Source organism: Pan troglodytes, chromosome 3 (assembly GCF_028858775.2).
Source record: "Pan troglodytes isolate AG18354 chromosome 3, NHGRI_mPanTro3-v2.0_pri, whole genome shotgun sequence".
Classification (NCBI taxonomy): Eukaryota; Metazoa; Chordata; class Mammalia; order Primates; family Hominidae; genus Pan; species Pan troglodytes.
Window position 1 is genome coordinate 158,562,298 of NC_072401.2, and position 20,626 is coordinate 158,582,923.

General features: G+C 34.3%; 1 protein-coding gene across 3 annotated transcripts in view; it reads right to left on the bottom strand.

Annotated features, from left to right (window-relative positions):
* Nucleotides 1-892: 892 nt before the first annotated feature.
* PDGFC (platelet derived growth factor C) overlaps nt 893-20,626 on the bottom strand; it is a 210,535-nt gene continuing 190,801 nt past the window's right edge. For all 3 annotated transcript variants that reach the window (XM_063809961.1, XM_054683457.2, XM_063809962.1), the window contains 3 exons: nt 11,954-12,161; nt 7,050-7,267; nt 893-2,485 (listed from right to left, as the gene is read on the bottom strand). In XM_063809961.1, coding sequence (XP_063666031.1) covers nt 2,369-2,485; nt 7,050-7,267; nt 11,954-12,161 — 543 coding nt within the window. In that variant the 3' untranslated portion in view covers nt 893-2,368. The remainder of the gene's footprint in view (nt 2,486-7,049; nt 7,268-11,953; nt 12,162-20,626) is intronic.

Sequence of the window (20,626 nt, forward strand, 5' to 3'; positions counted from 1 at the left end):
GAACTGGTACCTTTATGATCTCTTCTGGCTGTCAAGATTTTGTAAGTAAACAAAAATATTAAAAAAGGGAAAATATATTTCGTTCAAAGATTGGAAACAATAGATTAAACACAGTTAAACAGGCTATTTACTAAGACTTAGTAGTCTTTACTATACTAATGAAAGTTGTAAATTGCCAACTACTTACTACTTGGCATAGATAGATTCCATATATCTAGTTGGCCTCTATATGGATAGGACAAAACTAGGAAAAAGTAAGGAAGTAAGACAGAACACATAGGCTCATTTTGTTTCTTTGTTTTCCACATAGTTGGAGAAGGGCAGAACTGCAGGTGTCAAAGCACAGGAAAAGGGTGCTTGCCTGAAGAGCAGTCTGAAGACAGAAGGCCGTGGACACTAGACATCTCTGGCAAGTTGAAAGGCTGAGGAAAGGATGCTGAAGATACCAGCCCTGAATAGGAGTCTATGTCTGGAACTGAGGAACCATATCTTGAAGTGTGCAATGTAAAATAATCCATACACCAAATCAATTTATGCTCACCCCATTTAGTAGTTGCCAGTGACAATGAAGACATGAATGGAAACCTGCAAGTTTTTTTCCAGTTTCATACTACCATACCACCTATCACCAAGCATTTCATAAACCATACAACTTTCAAGTCAGGTGAAACTTAAATTACCAGAAATCTGTATTAAGACTAGTAAGAAAAATAAAACCACTGCTCAGAGGCATTGGAAACAAGAGGCAGAGAAGGCTCACAGGGATCTTCCCTTTTTTTGTCTTTTGAATTGACATATGCTTTTGCTAAATGAAAATCATAACAGAAAATTTTATCTTTCATTTTCTCAGAGTCCAAGAGATAAATCTTGAGTGCACACACACACACACACATTTCTCCCCAAAATAGCCACATTCTTTTATTTGATGATTCAATACATTTTTAATCCAAATAGTCACCACATAACCTAGGCACGATATTAAGCATTTTACAAGCAAAATATTTTACTGATTTTCTTTTAAATTGCCAGAGTACAATAAGTGAACTGGTTAAGAGATATACTTCTGTACATAAAAATATCCATGTATTTATACAAGTGTATGGAACAGAGTTTAAGATAATAAAACCACAACATCACAATAAATAGGATGTGTTCCTACTGCACAGCACAGCACGCTTTATCAGGAAGCTGCCAAGTCTTTTTCAAGGTGCTTTATGTTTTTCTGAGCTAGGCTCAGATTTCCCCAAAAAAGGAATAGGTTAGTAATGGCTGGATCTGAATGTCTACTTTCATAAGTTGCTTTTTATTTTCATCTCCAATAACAGGAATGGAAGATATGATAATTTAATTATTTTCAAAAAGTCTTTGCAACTTACCAATTCTATTCCAATTCAGTTTTTTAAAATGCAGATTAATCTAACTCTAGCACCATACGAGAATGAAATACATGTATTTTGTCAGAGCAACAATATTTTATATCATCTTTGTTCCTCTGGCTATAACAATTCTGTTTAGAAAAATTTACCAAGCTAAAAATAGTTGATCTAAGTTGTCATAAAAAAGAATATTAAATACCTTTGGTAAAAATAGATATATTTAACAAGATTAGAAAAGCCAACAGTTATAATGTCAAAAGGAGAATATAAAAATGTACACAACGAAACAAATAAACTGACTTATCGATAAAGTGAAGATAAGGCCACTCTTCTTTTCAGGTTTATCTCTTCCAAACCATAAATGTAGTTCTCTTCTTCTAAATGGCAGAAATTTTAATAAGAAATATGAAAAATCCAGTCTGTCCTATCGGCATGACACAAGTTTAATTCATAGCAACATAGTTCCTTTTTAAAAACCAGGTTTGTAGTACATAGAATGTTCTGGTTTACATATGTGAATATGAGCCAAAAAAAAAAAAAAAAAATCCAGATTTTATACGATTTTAGGCCCAGGACATGGAGCTTTAGAGTTAAGCAAGGCAACGGAATCAGGTGTTCACTTGCACAGTTTTTTTCCTGTACTGACATTACCCTAAGCTGTATCGAAAGAACTGAAATACAGAACCCAGCTAGTGGAATACGTACATGGTAACTCTGAAACTAGCTGGTGATCTATTTAATACAACATTTAATTTTCTTTCCACGATTGAAGACCTTTTCTCCTGTCCTTTAGGCCTCCTCTCAAAAGAGCTGTTGCACAACTCCTAATTCTGTTTGATGTCTCCTCTTTCAGAATGCACTGTAAATCCTGAAGATGAAAGGTCCTTGAAGCAAACAACTGAGATTAAGGATGGAGATAACGCATACGTTCTCTAATAGAATCAGCCACTGCACTGCACAGCTCTGGGCAAGAGCTGCTGGTGGTGATGCGGCTATCCTCCTGTGCTCCCTCTGCACACACAGTCACACTCCTCATGGTGCTCCAGGGCCACGTCGGTGAGTGATTTGTGCAATCCCCTGACACCGGTCTTTGGTCTCAACTGAAGGACCTGAAAGGGAATAATAGTAAGCCACTTTTAAAAATCAACGAATGTCTATGACTGGCTTTTATAAACAAGTAACGTTTTAGAAAAGAATCTTGCGGCCCAAGAAAGACACACATTTTAATTTTTCCTAGAGCACGCATTATGAAAACACTCTCCCACCAAAAAAAAAAAAAAAAAAAAAATCATCGTTTCATGAAAGCACAGACATTTTAATGCCAACAATTTGGAAGCATTCTGTCTCTGAATAAGGAACAGTACTTAAATGGAAAGACTCACCACGCAATTGTTATTTTATTTATCTGACTCTTTTAGAATTTCACCTTAAGTATTTTGGAACTACCAATATAAAATTCGTTTTTCTGTTTGTCGCTTTCTTTCACTCATTCATTTATTCACACATTTAACAAATATTTATACTTGATGCAATACACTGAAGTGCAGAAATACTGTGGAAAGAAACATGAGCACTCCACAGCTGAGTCTGCTCAATTATGCCACTCATTAATTTTCTTGGCTACACTTCAAGTCCTCTATAAACTTGATGAGATGGATTAGATGTACTTCATAGACATCAGCCCCAGTCACAGCTAACTTCCTGCAGCTGGATCCTACTGTGCAGTGAGAAGAGGTTTGGCAATAATAACAATGATGCCTCTATTAAATAAAGTTATCTGCAGTTCAGATTGTCAAGGTTTTAATAAAAATACAGCAAGATTGACACTTATACTACACATATTTCCTCTTAATACTATGACAAAAAGATGCAGTTGTGTATTCTATAAAATATTAATTAAAGTATTTGGTGTTGCTACCTATTTAAGTGTATTACATTTTATTTCTTATGACAGAAACAATAAAGTTTAGGAAATTGTATTTTGTTTGGATTATGAACAAAGGCCAGAGCACAAAATAATATGAAATTTTCTAGCATCTCTACTTTTTGGATACGACATAGATAACCTCATAAAGCCATTTCTAAAAGCTACCAGTCCTAAAAATGTTCATTAATCCAAAAAGGCACAAGTCAAGTCTTATGACTGTTCTATTTAAAGACTTAAAAGAAAAACAGAGAATGCATACCTCACTGGAGTATGTGGTAATATCAGAGGTTAATTAGCTAACATTTTTTGAATGCTTACTGGGTGCCAGGCACAATAATAACGTTTTTACATACTTTAACTCACAAGAATTCTATGAAGTAATTTACAATTATTACCCCTATTTTACACATGAGTGAACAGAGGCTTAGACAGAGTAAGTGACACAGCCTTTATCTGTACCTAGCCCAGAGATGAATTATTAGAGAGATAGATAATAATTTTATAGACTCAGAATATCACTGCTCATACATTCTATTTATTTAGTAACTTTCTTCCTGAAGAGATAAACTTCAAAGTCTTGTAATAACTATTAGAAATTATAAACTTTTAAAGTAGTTTTCTCATCTATTTCACAATTCTGAAATAAAAATTACTTTGACTTTATTTCTTTAATGTGAAATTTAACTCAATGGCTACTGAATATTATTTTATATTAGTACTGATTTATTATTTTTGAACAATTTAGTGTGTCAGACTAACTACATTTCAGATATTGGCACTATTCCTTATCACACTCTTGCTACAAATTGTTTCTGGAATGAGGTTGGGTGGGTGGGTAAGATAAATTGCAATATTGGCATAGCCAATGTCTTCAATTCCTATGTCCACCTGTATGCATTTTCCCATTCAGCAAGGAAAAAAACATTACTATGTAAGGTAAAGGTTAGAGAGGCCACCATACACGGTCCTAACAGTCAGGCCAGGCTGCAATCCTTGCTTCGTCTAGCATGCATATGCCAAGATGCATTTGCTGAATCAAAGTCTCCTGTCTTTGTCTGCTGATGCTCATGGAGATTTACAAATAGCAGAAGAATCTCTAATGTTCTAGAAATTTAAGTCCTGGATAAGAAATTCTAATGGTGGAGGACACAATTAGTGTTCTTGTTTTTAATTCGTTTTGAAAGTTTTGACTTTGGAGGAGAAAAGTAGACTTGGAAAATGATCAGCAGGTCCCAGACAATATTAAAGAGGAAAAGGACATAGATTATGCCACCAGAAAAGAAACAGGGCTAATGTTCATCTCAGAAAATTTAGATGGAGAGGTTGACATTAAAATGATAAGTCCATGAAAAGGAATGTCCAGGGAGAAGCTGAGCCAGAGATTGTGGAAGATAGTAGATAAGACACAGAGAGAACCGGCAAGGAACAAATGCTCATGGACCATTGCTCAACACGTTCAAACAAAATGACCTTGAACTTTTGAGAACCACAGAGCACTGGGAACAGGGATTCAGCACTAGAATCAGGCAACTGAATGCTATAGATTTTTAGGTTTGTTTGTGCAAAACAAACAGACATAATGTAATAATGTAAGACTATTATTTCATAAAAAATTAAATATGTAAAAATATAAACAAGATGAAAATTATTAAGCCAAGTAAGAACAGAGAAAAAGGAACAAATATTTTACTATTGTCAGGGTATCCTGTAGATCTTTTGGCCAGAATACCTTTCCTGCTTCAGGGCAAAATTCATTAAATCTTTATTGATCATTTACCATAACCAAAGAATAAGACTAGGCACAGTGAAAAAGCAAAGATGAGTGAGAGAGCAGCTAATATATATTAATGGCATGAAAATTGCCAGGCTTAATTCTAAGTGTTTTGTAAATATCAACCCACTAAATCCTCATAATAAAGTATGAGGGTTGGAGACTCACCTTATAGATGAGGAATTTAGGCACGAGGGCTAAGCAATTTGCTCAAAGTCACACGCAAACAAATGTTAGGTTCAAAACTGGGATGTCTAGCTTTGGAGTTTGTGTTCTCAAGCATTACACTGCAATGTGACTTTTGTTTTCCTTAGCTCTCAATTCAACAGAAACAAAGAAAAATAGACAATAATTTTGAAATAGTAAAAGTTCTCTAATAGAGTACCTTTGAAGCCCTACAGATGCGCTGAGGATGAATTAGTCATGCTAGGACTGGTAGGATACCAGCATTTCAATGAAGATACAACATCTAAGTTTATACATATAAAATTTCCTGACTTGCTTTTCTGAAAATTCTTATGTGGAGCTTAGAAAAATCATTAAGAAAATATATTTATTTGGCTAAAATGTCTTCCCACAAAGAGATCCAGTGATTGACACAAAAAGTAAGAATCGTATTAATAACATCATCATGCTACAGTATCTTTTAGTTTTCTTCAATTATTATATCCCATCTCCTCCTCCAGCAGCATCAGGTGCCATACATGTATCAGGAAACCATCCTTCTTGAAAAGTCAACTTTAAATTTTACAAAACCTTTAAATTACACCAATGAAAATCTGCCCTTCTGGCTTCATTTAAAAATTACTTCACGACCTTTACTTTTTTCCACTAAATAAAATAACATGAAATAAATACCTACTTAATAAATAAAATGATTTTTCATATGCATAAAGTGTTCAGTGAAACCCTCATCTGTTAGGTAACCTAAACATGCATGGTTTCCTAAACTACACTTCCTATGACATGATTTTCCTGCCCTTCACCAATATTGTGTTGGCAATTGATAAAGTGGGAAAAAAAGCACTGGATTTGTGAAGACAAGGGACCCTGTTTCCATTCTAGAGCTCGGCTTTCACTTCATTAAGGGTTTCACTGAAATCTTGATGCATTGAAAAATTATTTTATTTATTAGGTAGATATTTATTCTGTATTCTTATTTAATGGAAAAATGAAAGGAAAGACAGTCATATTGAAATGATGTCAGAAGGGTAGATTTTGACTTGGTCTAATGTTAATGTTTTGTAGAAATTCAAGTTGACTCATCAAGAAGGATGGCTTCCTGATAGAATGATGCTGTATGATGCTGCTGGGGGAGGTGCTGGGATTTAATTGGGAGACTCCATCACTAAGAAAAACATTAAGTGTACAAGTTCTAAGGTTTCCAGGGTTCTAAAAAACAATAATTACTAACATGTCATATTATATTTTCTTTCATTCCAAAGAATAAAGAGATGAAAGGTTAAAACATCCACACAAAGTTTAACATGTTATTTGAAGCAACATGAATAGTACAAAGTTTATTATAATTATGAATATGTCATCTTAGGAGTCTCTGTTGTCCCAAGTAGAAAAATAAATATCAAAGCTCTCCTTTCTCCAAAGTAGACAATAATTTATCTCTGAGCTTGTCTTTGAAATATTTTTCCTTCATATTTTGAAAAGTTTAAAAGTTGAAAAACTTTACTCATTATTTTTCCCTTAGAAAACACTTTATTTTTGGTATGAGAGGCAAAAACTCCACTGACAACTCATGTTATACTACCAGAGAATAAGCTTTCTAAATCCCTAATATCTGGAATTTTAATTAAAGGTGCTAATTTTAAAAAATAAAAACATAAACTATTTGTAGACCTAATTTTTTTCCCCATGAATACTATGTCTTTTTTCCAAACATAAACGCATTTCAGATTCACTGTTTTGTTCTACGACATAAAATACCCGAAGGAAACCAAAAAGAAAATTGTATACCTACCTCGTGGTATTTTTTAGTAACTTTGCTTGGAACACATTGACATTCGTTGCAATTGTGGAGACAACAGGCACAGTTCCCACCACAGCGTTTAACCAGGAGACAACCTGGCCAGAAAATGGTATCGGTTCTCTTTAGTTCTTCCCTTATGGACACTGAGAAGTTACGAGGTGTGCAGCTGTATAATCTTACCTCCTCTGTTAGAAGGTTCAGATCCACCACTATACGGTATAAAAGAAAGCAAAGAAAAATAGATGTTGATGCTTTGAGCCTGAATGTATTTCATTAAGCTCTTTTCATAAAGAAATCTTACGTTATTTCATGAACAATATCCATAACAATATCCGCTCTTATTGTAAGTAGATTTTAGAGATATACAACTACAAATTGGACCTTCTAGTTCAAAGCAAACAAAGCTTCATTATGACTTAGCGACCAGTAAAGAGATGCCATTGTGTAATATTAAGAACAGAGCCAACAAAACAGTTGAAAGCTATAAATAGGAAACTTTATACAGACAAAAAAGGCCACACGTTTTAACCTTAGTAAAAAAAAAAAAGACATGGAGAACACAGGAGAGAAGAATAAAATGCAAAATGATGAATGCTTTGATTAAAAAACAAGTATAATTCTTAAAAGGATTTTAGGCTCATACAATTAGTGAAGAACAATTTATTGAAATGTGTCAACAGCTCTTTCTATAATCTCTATGGCAATAACCTTCATAAAATATAAAAAAAGCATGAAGAGAATGCACATTTGAAGACAGCTGTGTAGACCATGAGTGAAAAAAAATGACATACTTTATAAGAGCAGAAGTTGTTGGAAGGCAATGCTTCAAATGCATTGAATGATTTCCCATCTTGGAAATTCAGACTAACTTAACTAAATTCCTTCAGATACCTATCCTTCCCCTGCTAATGGGTGGAAGAAATGTTTAATTTATCTAATTTATAACCCCTGCCTCTACTCCTTTAGCAAGTTGGTTAACTATGCTGTTTGTGCTTTATTCTATGAAGAATACCTACTTTTGAGGGCCAAACAAAATATTATTTGTTGCAGTAAATCCTCAAAGAACCATTGTTTTTAACTACAAAATGATTCTGCCTCAGGAAAATTATATCAAAATAACATGCCATGTTCAATGTGAATTTATACATATCACATGAATAGTAGGTAATTACTATTAGGATAAAGACTTCTAATATAATTTATTTTCTGCCTTACATCTCTGCCTATTTTTTTCCCCTAGAAATATTCAAATAAAGCAATTCCAATGAGATTGAATACTTTCAGATAACATATATGCCTTCAGGGTTTTTTTCTCCTAATAAAGTTTTTTTAAAAATTTAGAAATATTATCTAAAATATAATAAACCTACTTAAATACCTTTCCACTAATATGGATAACACAGACATGAATGAAAAAAAAGAAAGCTATTTTCTGGTTAAAGATGGCTTCAAGTAGAAATAATCATGATGTAATCCAATCTTTTAAATTAAAAGCTAAGTTTTATTAATTTTGAAGTGACAAGGTAAGAATCAAATGCTTATTTTCTTGGATTTGTTATACATGTGATCAGGTGTTTTTAATACTTATATTGTCTTAATCGTCTTTGATAATTTAAGTATTTTAAGAAACGTATTATAAAATTATGCATAGGTAATTGTAAATTAGAAATGTATGTAAACTATATGATAGACTAAAACCTGAGTCAAGTATAGGAAAGCACCAAAGAAATCCTAATTCAATGAGTCCATTTCAACACCTTATTCAGCTAAAAAATTATTTTTCTAACTCAAGGGAAAGTCATTGTTTCATTTGGCTACTGAAAGATTTCTTTTTAATCGGAAAATGATCCTGTGAAGGCAAAGCTTTTAAATATTTAAAGCAAATCCTTCTTTCAAATGCTCTGAATAGGCCAACTTATCCCTAATAAAAGTAATGAGCTCATTATGCTAAATGGTATCACATATTTTACCTGGTTTCATTTTGCTGATCTAATAGTATATGCATACATTCCTCTTTAGTTGTTAAAACTATATATGAGCTTATTTGAAGCTTTTCTCTAGTATTTAATGCCTGGGCAAGGAGGAAGAAGACTTAAAATATGCACAAACACAAAATCTGGTTGCCAAAGTCTTCAATGCTTATTTAAGAATTATACTTCTTTAGAATGTGAGTGAAGAAGCTCTCAGCTCTCAAAGCATATTCACCTATGTCAAGTAGTTTTAAATATGCTATTTCATGATAATAGAAAATGAGATTGTATATGTTCCCTTTAAAATGTTTACTTAACCACAATAAAAGGTTAGACAGATTTCCCAAGTGAACTAAGTTGTGATACCTGCTACAATGTGAAAATTTAAACACACTTTTAACTTAGCTTCCACTCATTTATCATGTTTGACACAAAAGTCAAAAGCCCTTTTTACGTACTAGTTAAGCTTGACTTAGAAAATACAGTATTTTTTTGTAGCAGTAGCAAGGTATGAATGAAAACCCTGAACTAGAGGAAGAAAGTGAAAGAAAAAACAGTAAAGCATTTATGCAGTCCACAGTTTTCTAAAAATATAACTAAGGATTTTAAATTTGGCATTTCATTTTGAAATTTATGCTGCCTACTGCTAAGGCTTCAAACGCATATAAGCTTCGTTAAGTTAAGTCATATGTCATACATTCTTGAAACATTGTATAGTACTTTTAGGGGGGGAAGGCAAATAAAGAGAAAAACGAAAAGAAGAAAGAAAGATAATGTACCAAAGCATACTTTTTGAATAGCTTAACTATAATAATATTAAAGAAGTTTCCCTCTGCCAAATATTTGTAAAAGTTGGTCTTCAGATTTTTTTCCTTTTCATAATTATCTCCTAAGAAAACAAATACAGGTATTAGTTTGTTTTTCTAAAGAATGCAGATTTTGAGCACATCACCAACCAAAATCATTATTTTAAAATGCAAATGTCATTATACGTTTTGCTACAAAAAACAGTAATATTTTTCTTTGTTAGTTGTTCATTCTTTTAAGATATTCAGTCCAAAGATAGTCTATTACTGTAATGTAATCTGAGGGTGGTCTTTCTAAGATGAATGTGGTAACACTGTGATGTTTATTCTGTGGGAAATCTATTTCAATGTCTAATTAGAAGCTTTTAAAAGTTTGACTCCTTATTCCTTTGTAGAGATACTCTCAGGAGGGGAGTTGGTTTTGTCTATATAGATGTTATCCCACACCTGTATTTTAGTTTATGTAAAGTTCCAAAAATGTACACTGCTTTTCTCACACTTACTGCATGCTTAAAAAGTTAATAAATTTGGAAAACTGCAAAGGGCTTCAATTTTGAAAGTGTTAAATGAATATCTGAAAGATCTGTTCAGCTTCCGATGCTTTTGAATGCAGGCTAGCCTCTGGCCAAATCTTTCAGCACCAGGCGTACATTTTCAGGCATAAAGGCTTGGCTAGAAGGGAGGTTTTTAGGCTCAAATCCAGAAATCAGCTGTCAAAAAACTAGATCTCAGTTTAGAACCTGATTCACTGCCCCTGCTTCTTACAGATCAACATGATAATCAACTTCAAATTTGCTAACAAGGGCTCTATTCATGGATATTTCAGCTAGTCTTGCAGATCTTCATCTTCCTGTTCCTAAGTGGGAGGGAAGGGAAGTGTTGCTCGTAAGTTATTCATCAAGTTATTCATCAAGATCAAATCTTATAAATATGTAACAGCTTTCAGCATCTGGACAGGACTCAACTGCCCAGGCACTTGAACACTGATTTCAAATATTGCCAAAAGGAAACCACGTCTGTTGGCATAGTGAAATACCAGGGCTGGGCAAGTCTGAACATGACCTGCTGAGATTAAAGCTCATGATCCAAAAAAGCTGCAACTCTTAGAGCAGGAAAGGACAGGAATCGGGTTTCCTTCTGACAAGGTTTAGAAGAGCAAGTCTGGTGCAATCTGCCCTTGTGAATGGCTCAAATTAACCGAACATTGTTCCTTTCATATGAATTCTCTAGGCTGTCATTGCATTCTCCAAAGCAGTAGATTTCACTGTTTCTGACAGACTAAAACAGATATTTTGAGTGCATTGTAATTAAACAGTTATTTCTATACGTTTTCATTTGTGTCTGCTATGGATGCTTTCCAATTCCAATGTTACTAAAAAAATTAGGTAATTTTATAGAAAACTCAGTTAAGATTATTTCCAATTTCTTGGCCATGCAGAATTAGGTTTAATTAACATCACTTTCACTCTTAGAGAAAGATACACCCATATGGGCAAAAGTGATTATTTCAACAGCAAATTTATATAGTTAAAAATTATTATGGTGTGGGTTCTTTTAGGTTCTTGTTTTCTTGCTATGAATCCTGCCTTGAAAACTATGAATTCTATTTTATGTTGGGTTGTTGCCATTTTTCATACTTTTTAGAATTGTCTAGGCTTAGGAAATGCAAAGTCATATAATACTGACCCATGGGAGATACTGTAGACAAACATTTTTGTAGAGGATCCCCTTTTTCTATCCCTAACCTGGTTTTGCAGCTATGATAATTTCTTTTGAGTCCCAAAATCAACATATTCCAAGTATTAGGTTTGAGTAAGCAGTGATTTTTGTAAAATGCAATGAAGGACTTCATCAAAATGATATTTTTGAAGATAATATATAACTGGAATTTTCAGAAGTATCCCCCTTTCAATTTTCCACACCCACTGGGTTATAACTAAGTTCCTCCTTTTGTATATATTATTATTCAAGATATAAATATGCTCAAATGATAAGAAAATGTATTGAATATATCACTGATGAATTTTAAACTCTACCCTTTAGAAGCTGTGGCAGAAGAATCTGAAACATTAGCTGTTAAGAAAATTAAATGAGGTTCTAATCTGAAGAGGGAGCTTACCTCTGGATTTTCTTCCAAAAACAAAAGCCTTGCCAAGAAGTTGCCAAGTTGGCTTATATAGATCTTCTAAGTCCAACTGCCATCTCTCTGGTTCAAGATATCGAATAAGGTCTTCCAAGGTACTAAAGGCAGTTATAGCATTATTAAGCAGGTCCAGTGGCAAAGCTGAAGGGGGTAGCACTGAAGGACTCACAGCTTCTGTGAATTGCTGAAAGTAAAATGAATCCTGTGTTAACTGTTTTAAAAACGACAATGTATTCCTTCTGGACTTATGCAAGAAATTATAAAGACTAAGGCTGGAAATATGTGTGAAGGAAAATTGTACTGAATCCAATTAGAAATAACTACTCTGCAAAGACTTCATGAAGATGAACTCTGATAGATTTCCTGTAAAATCAATGAGAAAGACATTAATTTTCATTACCACCAACCGTGAGGGATATGGATATCTTTTGGTCATATAAAAGAATTAAAAATATCTTCATGGTTCAATTATAAACTTAGAATGAAAACTATACTACAGTTTACCAAATTTTCCTTTTCTTTTCCACTTTTCATTTTCCTTAATCTGAAAAATTACCTGGTAGTTATGCAAATTAGTGTCACATAAATTAAAAATGGAATAAGAAATAATTAACTCAAAAGATCTAGAACAAAATAGTTAGAAATCATTTGACATTAAAGAACTTATTAATCAAGATAGAAAATATCTAAATCATAAAAGATCAGCTTAATAAATTGCCAACAATATATTTTTAATATAAAATGCCTAATAAACAAGATTAAGAGATCGGAGGGACACTGGAGAACACACTGACAAACTATGTGACTGTCATAAGATTAGTATCCAGAATATACAAAAATAAAGACAAATGCAATGGAAGAAAAATGGGCATATTACAGATAAAAAGCTTGAATGGTCAATAAACATATGAAAATATGCTGAACTTCATTATCAGAGAAATCCAAAGAGAGATATTATTTCACATACGAAAAAAGGATACTTTTTCACACAGATGAGACTGGCAAGAATTTTAAAAAGGATTACTGAGGATGTGATTAAATTGGAATTCCTCTGCTCTGCCTGCAGAAGTTAGTGTACGTAGGCACAACACTTTAGCTGATGTAACTGATAAGCACTGAATATTCTTTCACTTATGCACATGGAAATATGTTCAATGATTAGAAAGACTGGAAGCAATCTAAATGCCCACGTATAGGAAAACACTAACACATCGGCTCTTCCTTTTCATTCTCATTACTTCCATCCTGGGCTCCATACTAAAAACATGTACTATAAATAGCAGCTTCTAACCTTATCTCCTTACCTTTAATCATTTCTCTCTCCTTTTGTTCTATGCTGCATAATCCTGGGTTAATCTACTAAATAAGATATTACTGATCCTATGATGAATTTGGACAAATGCCTATGTGATTTCTCATCTGGAGGATAAAATCCAAATTCCTTACACAGCATTCAGAGCCCTCAAAAACTGACCTCTGCTCACCTTCCACTCTAATCCGCTACTCATCAGAGACATGCATATTTTGTTCCAATCGGTCTAGTCTCTTCACTGACTACTGCACATATAATATCATCTCAGACTTTGTAATTTATGCTAAATCTGTCCCCATACCTGACATGCAAAAACTCTCCCCCCGTTGATCCACATCATAAATCTTTACCATTACAATGACCTTTTCAAAAATCCAATTCATCCATGAAACCTGGCACAACAGGGTCATCACTGTCCCACAGCCCTCTGTGGGCTGCTCTGTGAGCACTTGGCTTGAAGAGCAGAAGCTGCCCAGTAAACTAGGAAAAGGAGCACCTTTCCTCTGGACAGGCACAACCCTCGTGGGGCTCCTGGCTTTGTGGGTGTCCCGCTGCCCACAGGGGAACATTCTTACAGGGTATAATCGGCAGAAATGAACGTGGCAGCCTTGGGCCAACAATGATTTCATCCTTTTTTTTTTTTTTTTTTTTAAACAAAAGTTTATTGAGTAACTACAGTGTTCCAGGGCCTGTGTGTGCATTATGAGAAAAGCACAGTGGAATGACAATGTCTGGCCTCCTTCCTTGCCTGGATTACTCACATGTACTTTCCAAGTCTCCACTCAGCTGTTACTCCTTTCATCTTTTTGTTTTTTAAATAAGTTTTATTTTGTATATTTGAGGTTTATGACATGATGTTACAGGATAAACAAAGATACGCAAAGATACATGGAAAATGTGTAAGTACATATATATACAGTACAATGGTTACTATTAAAGACTTAATTTCAATAATGTCAAGGATCTGGCTAAAATATTAGGACTAAGATATTTTCTAATTATTTTATGATATTTTTGCTCTACCCATTAGTCTGTTAAACTTTGAGAGTTGGAACTAAATCTAATATGTTTTTATTACCCAGTGTTTTCTATAATTGTCCAAGGAACACAAAATTGCTTTGACAGAACTATGACTGAAAACTCTATTACAGATATAAACATTGATCTAAAAACGGTTTTAATTTTAATTTAGCTAATTAAGTTACTATTGATTAAATTTATGGTGTAAAAAGTTAACGCAAATTTTTGCATATTTCAAAAATATAAGCCTATATATGTATACAAATGTTTTATAAAGTAAAAATTAAGGGGTCAATAATAGTCAAAGAATAAGTATTATTACAAATGGAAAGTTTCAAAATCTGTACAGATAAAATAAGTGGTTGCTAGCAAGTTAATACAAAAAGTATACATTATTTATTAAATTGTCAGGGTGCAGATGTATATTTTAAGCATAAAATATAATTGTTATGTAGGCTAATTTCAATTAGACTGTAATCCAAGAATGATTTGGCTTATTTTGCTTCCAGTCTGTTGGAGACTGTCTGAATAAAGCATTTCTTTTGAAGTAATACAAAGTTCTAACTGAAATTAATATTGCTGAGATGCAGTTCAAAATATTAACACAAAAGAAGGCAAAACAAGATAAGCCTGTAATACTGGGCAAACAAAAGATGCACACCTTAGGTCCAGTGAAGTATCTGCAATCTGCATACCCATCCCTTCAAATGTGAAAGGTTGGGAGAAAAGCATCTTCTGTTACTGTATGTATAGATCAGTTGGTGTTACAAATCTCTAAGCTTCTAAATATTAAAATTAAAATTTGATAAATTTAGAAAGACAACTCTTTCCCCACCACACCCCACACACAGTGGTCCCCACCCAAAAAACAGGAAAGAAGAATGAACATAAGTTCCCGGGATTCAAAGAATCAATCCCTGGACAGAACAGGGGAAGTGGTGCTTCTATTTAAGGGCCTTCTCATGACTGTCCCTCCACCCACTGGTTCAAGAAAGAGCCGAGTTGTTCAGTTTCAAAGTTCTGCTTTTCTAAGTTGTTTAAAGGGACTCTCAGAGAGAAAGGGGGGAGCAATGAAAAAAAGAAGTTACAGAAAAAAAAAGTCTTTGAATTTTTAAGTTTTACTTTTCTCTCTAACAAAGTAACACTGTTCATTACAGACTAATAGCATTTTCTCCCATAATTAGTATCTAGAAAATTCTAACAATACTTTTGATATTTAAAAACACTTATGATTGGGCTGTTAAACTGGTTAGAATATGCAAAATACGCCTTGACTTGGATTTTCACGTTTCCTGTTTATGTCTTTTATTCTTCATAAAAATATGATGGTGTACTTTTAAGCTATAGGTTGTGCTAAGACAATTTAGTGGATAGCAATGGACACAAACCGGAAGCAGAGTTTCTTGGTGTTCTGCAATGTAGACAACTAAACCAAAACCCTTATTCAGCCAGAGAAAAGCTTCTGTGTTATCACCTGCAGGGCAGTAATGACAACCTTGGTGAGGGTGTGGCCCTAGCCTAGACCCTTTTAGGCCTATTACTTTGTAAGGACAGGTTGTCAAAGAGCAGAAAAGCATCTACAATCTATGTGATGAAGTGTCCTGCCAAACAGTACATTTCTAAGATGTCAGCTCCATGAGATAAGGATCCTATGCAAAATCGGGTCTTCAAAATTCTCTGATGAAAGTTACTCTGAATGACAACATGATAATGAGAGAACTATGATCAGGAGTTAAGGAACTGGACTCTAAATCCCAGAGATACTCACATGTAGGGAAGAGAGTTTGACTAAATTGCATAATCAATCTGTGCCTCAGTTTCCTCCACTACAAAATATGGTAGCTATATTCAATGACCTTCAAGTTTCTTGCCAGCTTTTACATTTAAAAATTCTACTTAATTATCAGATACAAGAGGGTCCAATACAGCTTCAGCAAAATTATCTTGAGAGCTTCAAAAATATAATAAACAACTTAGTAAGTCTATAATGGGACTGAACTCTGTTTTTTTTTTCTTTTAACTCTCCTTGTTGTTTTAGCAGATGAGTGAGTTTTGGGAAACACTGCCCTGTGGTACAACTGTGGGATAATTCTACATTTACATATATATATAAAATTTTGAGAGTACATGAAGTTTACCCTGCTCTTTAAGACATCAAATATCCTAGAAAGGCATGTCTGGCTTATAAATAGAAGCAGTATGGTCCTAAAAATCTGAAGGAAACAGGTCCGTGCTTAGAAAACTGACACCAAAAATGTTTAAATGAATATAGACACACGTTGTATTATGGGCTGAATTAGAGTTCACTCAAAATTTCTATTCTACTAAAGTCCTACTCACAGTATCTCAGAATGCCTGTATTTGGAGACAGGGTCTTTAAAGAGATCAGTAAAATAAGGTAATTAGGGTGGACCCTAATCTAACATGATTGGTGTTCTTACAGTAAGAGAAAATTTTAACATAGACATAGTAGAGAGGGAAGACCGTCTGAAGACACAGGAAGAAAATGAACATCTACAAGTAAAGGAGAGAGGTGTCAGAAGAAACCAAACCTACTGACACCCTGATCTCAATTTCTAGCAACCAAAATTTTGAGAAAACAAGTTTCCATTGTTTAAGGCACCACTGTTTAAGTCTGTGGTATTTTGTTAAGGCAGCCCTAGAATGCTAATACATGCCATCGACTTCTCCACTTAACTATTATAGGAGCAAACAAAGGATAATATTACACCATGTCTATTCAATCATTCAACAAGCATTTATTTAAAAACCTGTAAGGGCTCACACAGGTGCAGTGGCTCACATCTGTAATCCCAGCACTTCCCGAAGCCAAGGCGGGTGGATCACTTGAGGTTTAGAAGTTCAAGACCAGCCTGGCCAACATAGTGAAACCCCATCTCTACTAAAAATACAAAAAATTAGCCAGGCATGTTGGCCACGCTTATAATCCCAGCTACTTGGGAGGCTGAGGGACAAGAATCACTTGAACCCAGGAGGCGGAGGTTGCAATGAGCCAAGATTGGGCCATGGCACTCCAGCCTGGGTGATAAAGTGAGACTCTGCCTCAAAAAATAAAAAATAAAAAATAAAACAAATGAACAAAAGTAAAAACCTGTGAGGTGAGCACTATAAACAAAACAAGAGAAAATGCTTGCCTTTGTGAGAAGCCAAGTATACTGCATCATAGAAGAGAGTTTTCTCTTGCCAAAACGAGAATCTGCTGTTATGAATCATACAAGTAACCAAACAAGTATCACACAAATCCTGGTGAATGTGGACCAGAAAAAAGTGAACTTAGTATGTAAGAATTACTGAAAAACAAATATATTTCTATTTTTATTAATGAAAAATAACTGGCAGCCCAGGAGTTCAGACAAAATCATAGCCATAGGAACAAGCTCAAGACAGCAAGTTTGGCTGCAAAAGTTAAGTTTTCTTATTGACTTTTCCACTGTTCTTTTCAAAAATCAGTGTTTTACTGTTTTGTATTTTATTATGGCTACCTTAAATATTTTCTGCACTTGTTAACATCTTTCCCCTTTTTTAGAAAAAAGAAAAGCTGACTTCCTGTTTGGAATAGTACCATCTGAACTACTTATAATTTCACAATCAGTCATTACTTACCTCTAAAAAACCATAGCTTGTCATTTTATTAGGATTTTTGTGGCCAGTGCAATTTTAAAAACACACTTAAAATGAATCTTCCTTGGACAAATACACACATATAAATGTTTACCTTGAGTAGCATAGCAACTGTTGCAAAACTATTAGGGCCTACAAAGATTTATGTTGCAACTTTCCTAGTCAACTGCATATAGTACACTTCAAACTGATAAAGTTTTCAATTCATTCATACCTAACAAAAGGTTAGGAATGCAGATTAGGTTTTATTGTCGGAGTTAAAAATAAAACAATATTATAAAATGATCAGGTGTTTTAGAGAAGACAATAAATGTCCAGCCTTGGGTAACATCACTTCTTAAAGGTGTCTCCAATCTCATTTATGTAATGTCAAACAGATATATTGTACAGAGGTCTTACTTTTAAAGAGCCTAAGCAGCAGACAGGGCATGCAGACACAAATGCCTGCCAGGAACAACTCACGGGAGGTTCTGTAAAGACACAAGAATGTCCTGAAACAATTCATTTAAACACGCTTCTTTGCCTTTCCCTATGTTCATATCCGAATTCATTCAAAAAGTTATCTGGGTCATGTTTTTAAATTATTTTTAAGCCGGCAATGAAAAGCAAATGCTTGCATTCCTACTCAAGAACAGATGTTTTAATATTGTGTGAGTAATGCAGATTATATATTTAAGTGAGAAATCCTAGGGAAGGTGGCCAATTATATTCACATCAAGGCTTAAAATTGAGGGGTTCTTATTCAAAGAGCATGACAATTGAATAAAACTTGACATATCTATATAACCCATCACAGCAACAGTCCAGTATGAAAAGCGTATGAGCCAGCATTTAAAAGCAATACATTTTAAGGCTCAAACCTGCAACTGGCCTTCAAAGGCCATGAGTTTCATGGTTTCAGAAAAACCCCAGAGAGCAGAAGTCTTCCTGAGAAGAATGGATATATGAAAAAAGAGATGGCTAATTTTGCCCAAAGTGCTGTCTTAAATAAAAGTAATGTTTATTTACTAAGTAGACCTTCTTACCAACTTGATAGATGAAACAACTGCTATGGACTCACTTTTCCCGTCATCATGAAACTGGAGAACCATTACTATCTAACCAGATTTACAAACTAAAACACTGTTACTCTCAACACCTTCTCACCTAAAGCACTGGTGGTCTACAAGCTAAAGAAAAAATTTCACCCTAGTGCAAGCACTTTAGATTTGAAGGTCTCCACAGAAGTCAACTCCACCACAGAGCAGGCTCATTGTTGGCTGGTGAGTCAGAGTCAATACACAGTTTCCCACTTCCTAGGTCAAACTGCGGGTTATAAGTAATAATCAATGTGGAAAACTAGAATTCCATGGGATGACTAAATAACATAGTACTAAGAATGCTTTCCACAATGGCATCTGTGGGAAGCCAAAATTAAGGTGTTTTTTTTTTTTTTTTTTTTTTACTAAAATTTGAAAAACAATTCCTCTGAATAAACAATGTGACAGGCCTTAAAAGCTAAAATAACGTCTATCAGTGGCAAGTGTTTGACAACAAAGTATCGCAGGAATTTTTTTCCTAATCTTATATTGAATACTTGTGGATTTGCTTTGTTATAATACTCAAGATAACGCCTAACAGTGATGAACTTCCAATGAAAGAAAATGTAAACTAAGAACTATTGGAAGAAAAACACACCTTCACTGCAAAACATGAAAGAATATATACCTCAAACTCAAAATCTTTGAAGACACTTTCTTACAGAAATTTATCCTACAGTACAATATATATTCAATGTATCACTCAACCATCATTAAGGGAAATCGTGGAATGTTTTGTGGAAATCTAGCTCAGGAATAGTGGCTATATTGGTAGACATTGTCAATTATATGTTCAATAAGTTAAATAGTTGGATAATACACTCAACTTCATTCTAGATTTGTATGTGCCTTGAGTGGAAGGCCTTACTTTGAGTAAGAAATAAGGGTACAGAGTTATTTACTTTAAAATGTCTTGACAGTATAAAAAGAGTGTTAAGTAGCTGAAACTGAGAGGGCAACAGAAAAATCCCCCAGTGAACTGCTTTGAGGGGAAAAATGAGCTAATTCAGTGGAAGCCATTAGAATGTATGCAAAGGTCAGCAATGACCCCCCCACATGGCTGAATCCAATGGTCTGTTTTTTCAGTCTTACTAACTGACCAATCAGTGTGTGAAAGTGGCTTTTCACACACTGTGCTCTGCAGATTTTCTTTTACCTAACAAGATGCTTCTCCTTAGCTCTGAGTGCTGGTTCCTCCTTATCACCTTCTTTTTACATGCTGGAGTGTCCCAAGGATCTCTGCTTGGACCTTTTCTAGTTTCTGTCTACATTCTTCCCCTTGGTGATCTTCTATAGTTTCAAAGCATTGCATATCATTTATACGCGGACTACCAGAAAATTCCTATTTCTTATCAACACATTATTACCATTTCAGTAAATGCCAATTCCGTAATTTGCAGTCGTACTTTGCTCCTCTCTTTTCTGTGCTACACTCCATATCCCACATCAAGTTATCTTGGCTCAATCTTCATACTATGTCTGGAATCTTACCATTTTCCCTACTTCCATTGCTGCCACTTTACAATTCAGGCCAACATGTGAAACAGTCTTTTAACTGGTCTCCCTGTTAAACAATGCTTTTGCCATTGTTGTCTG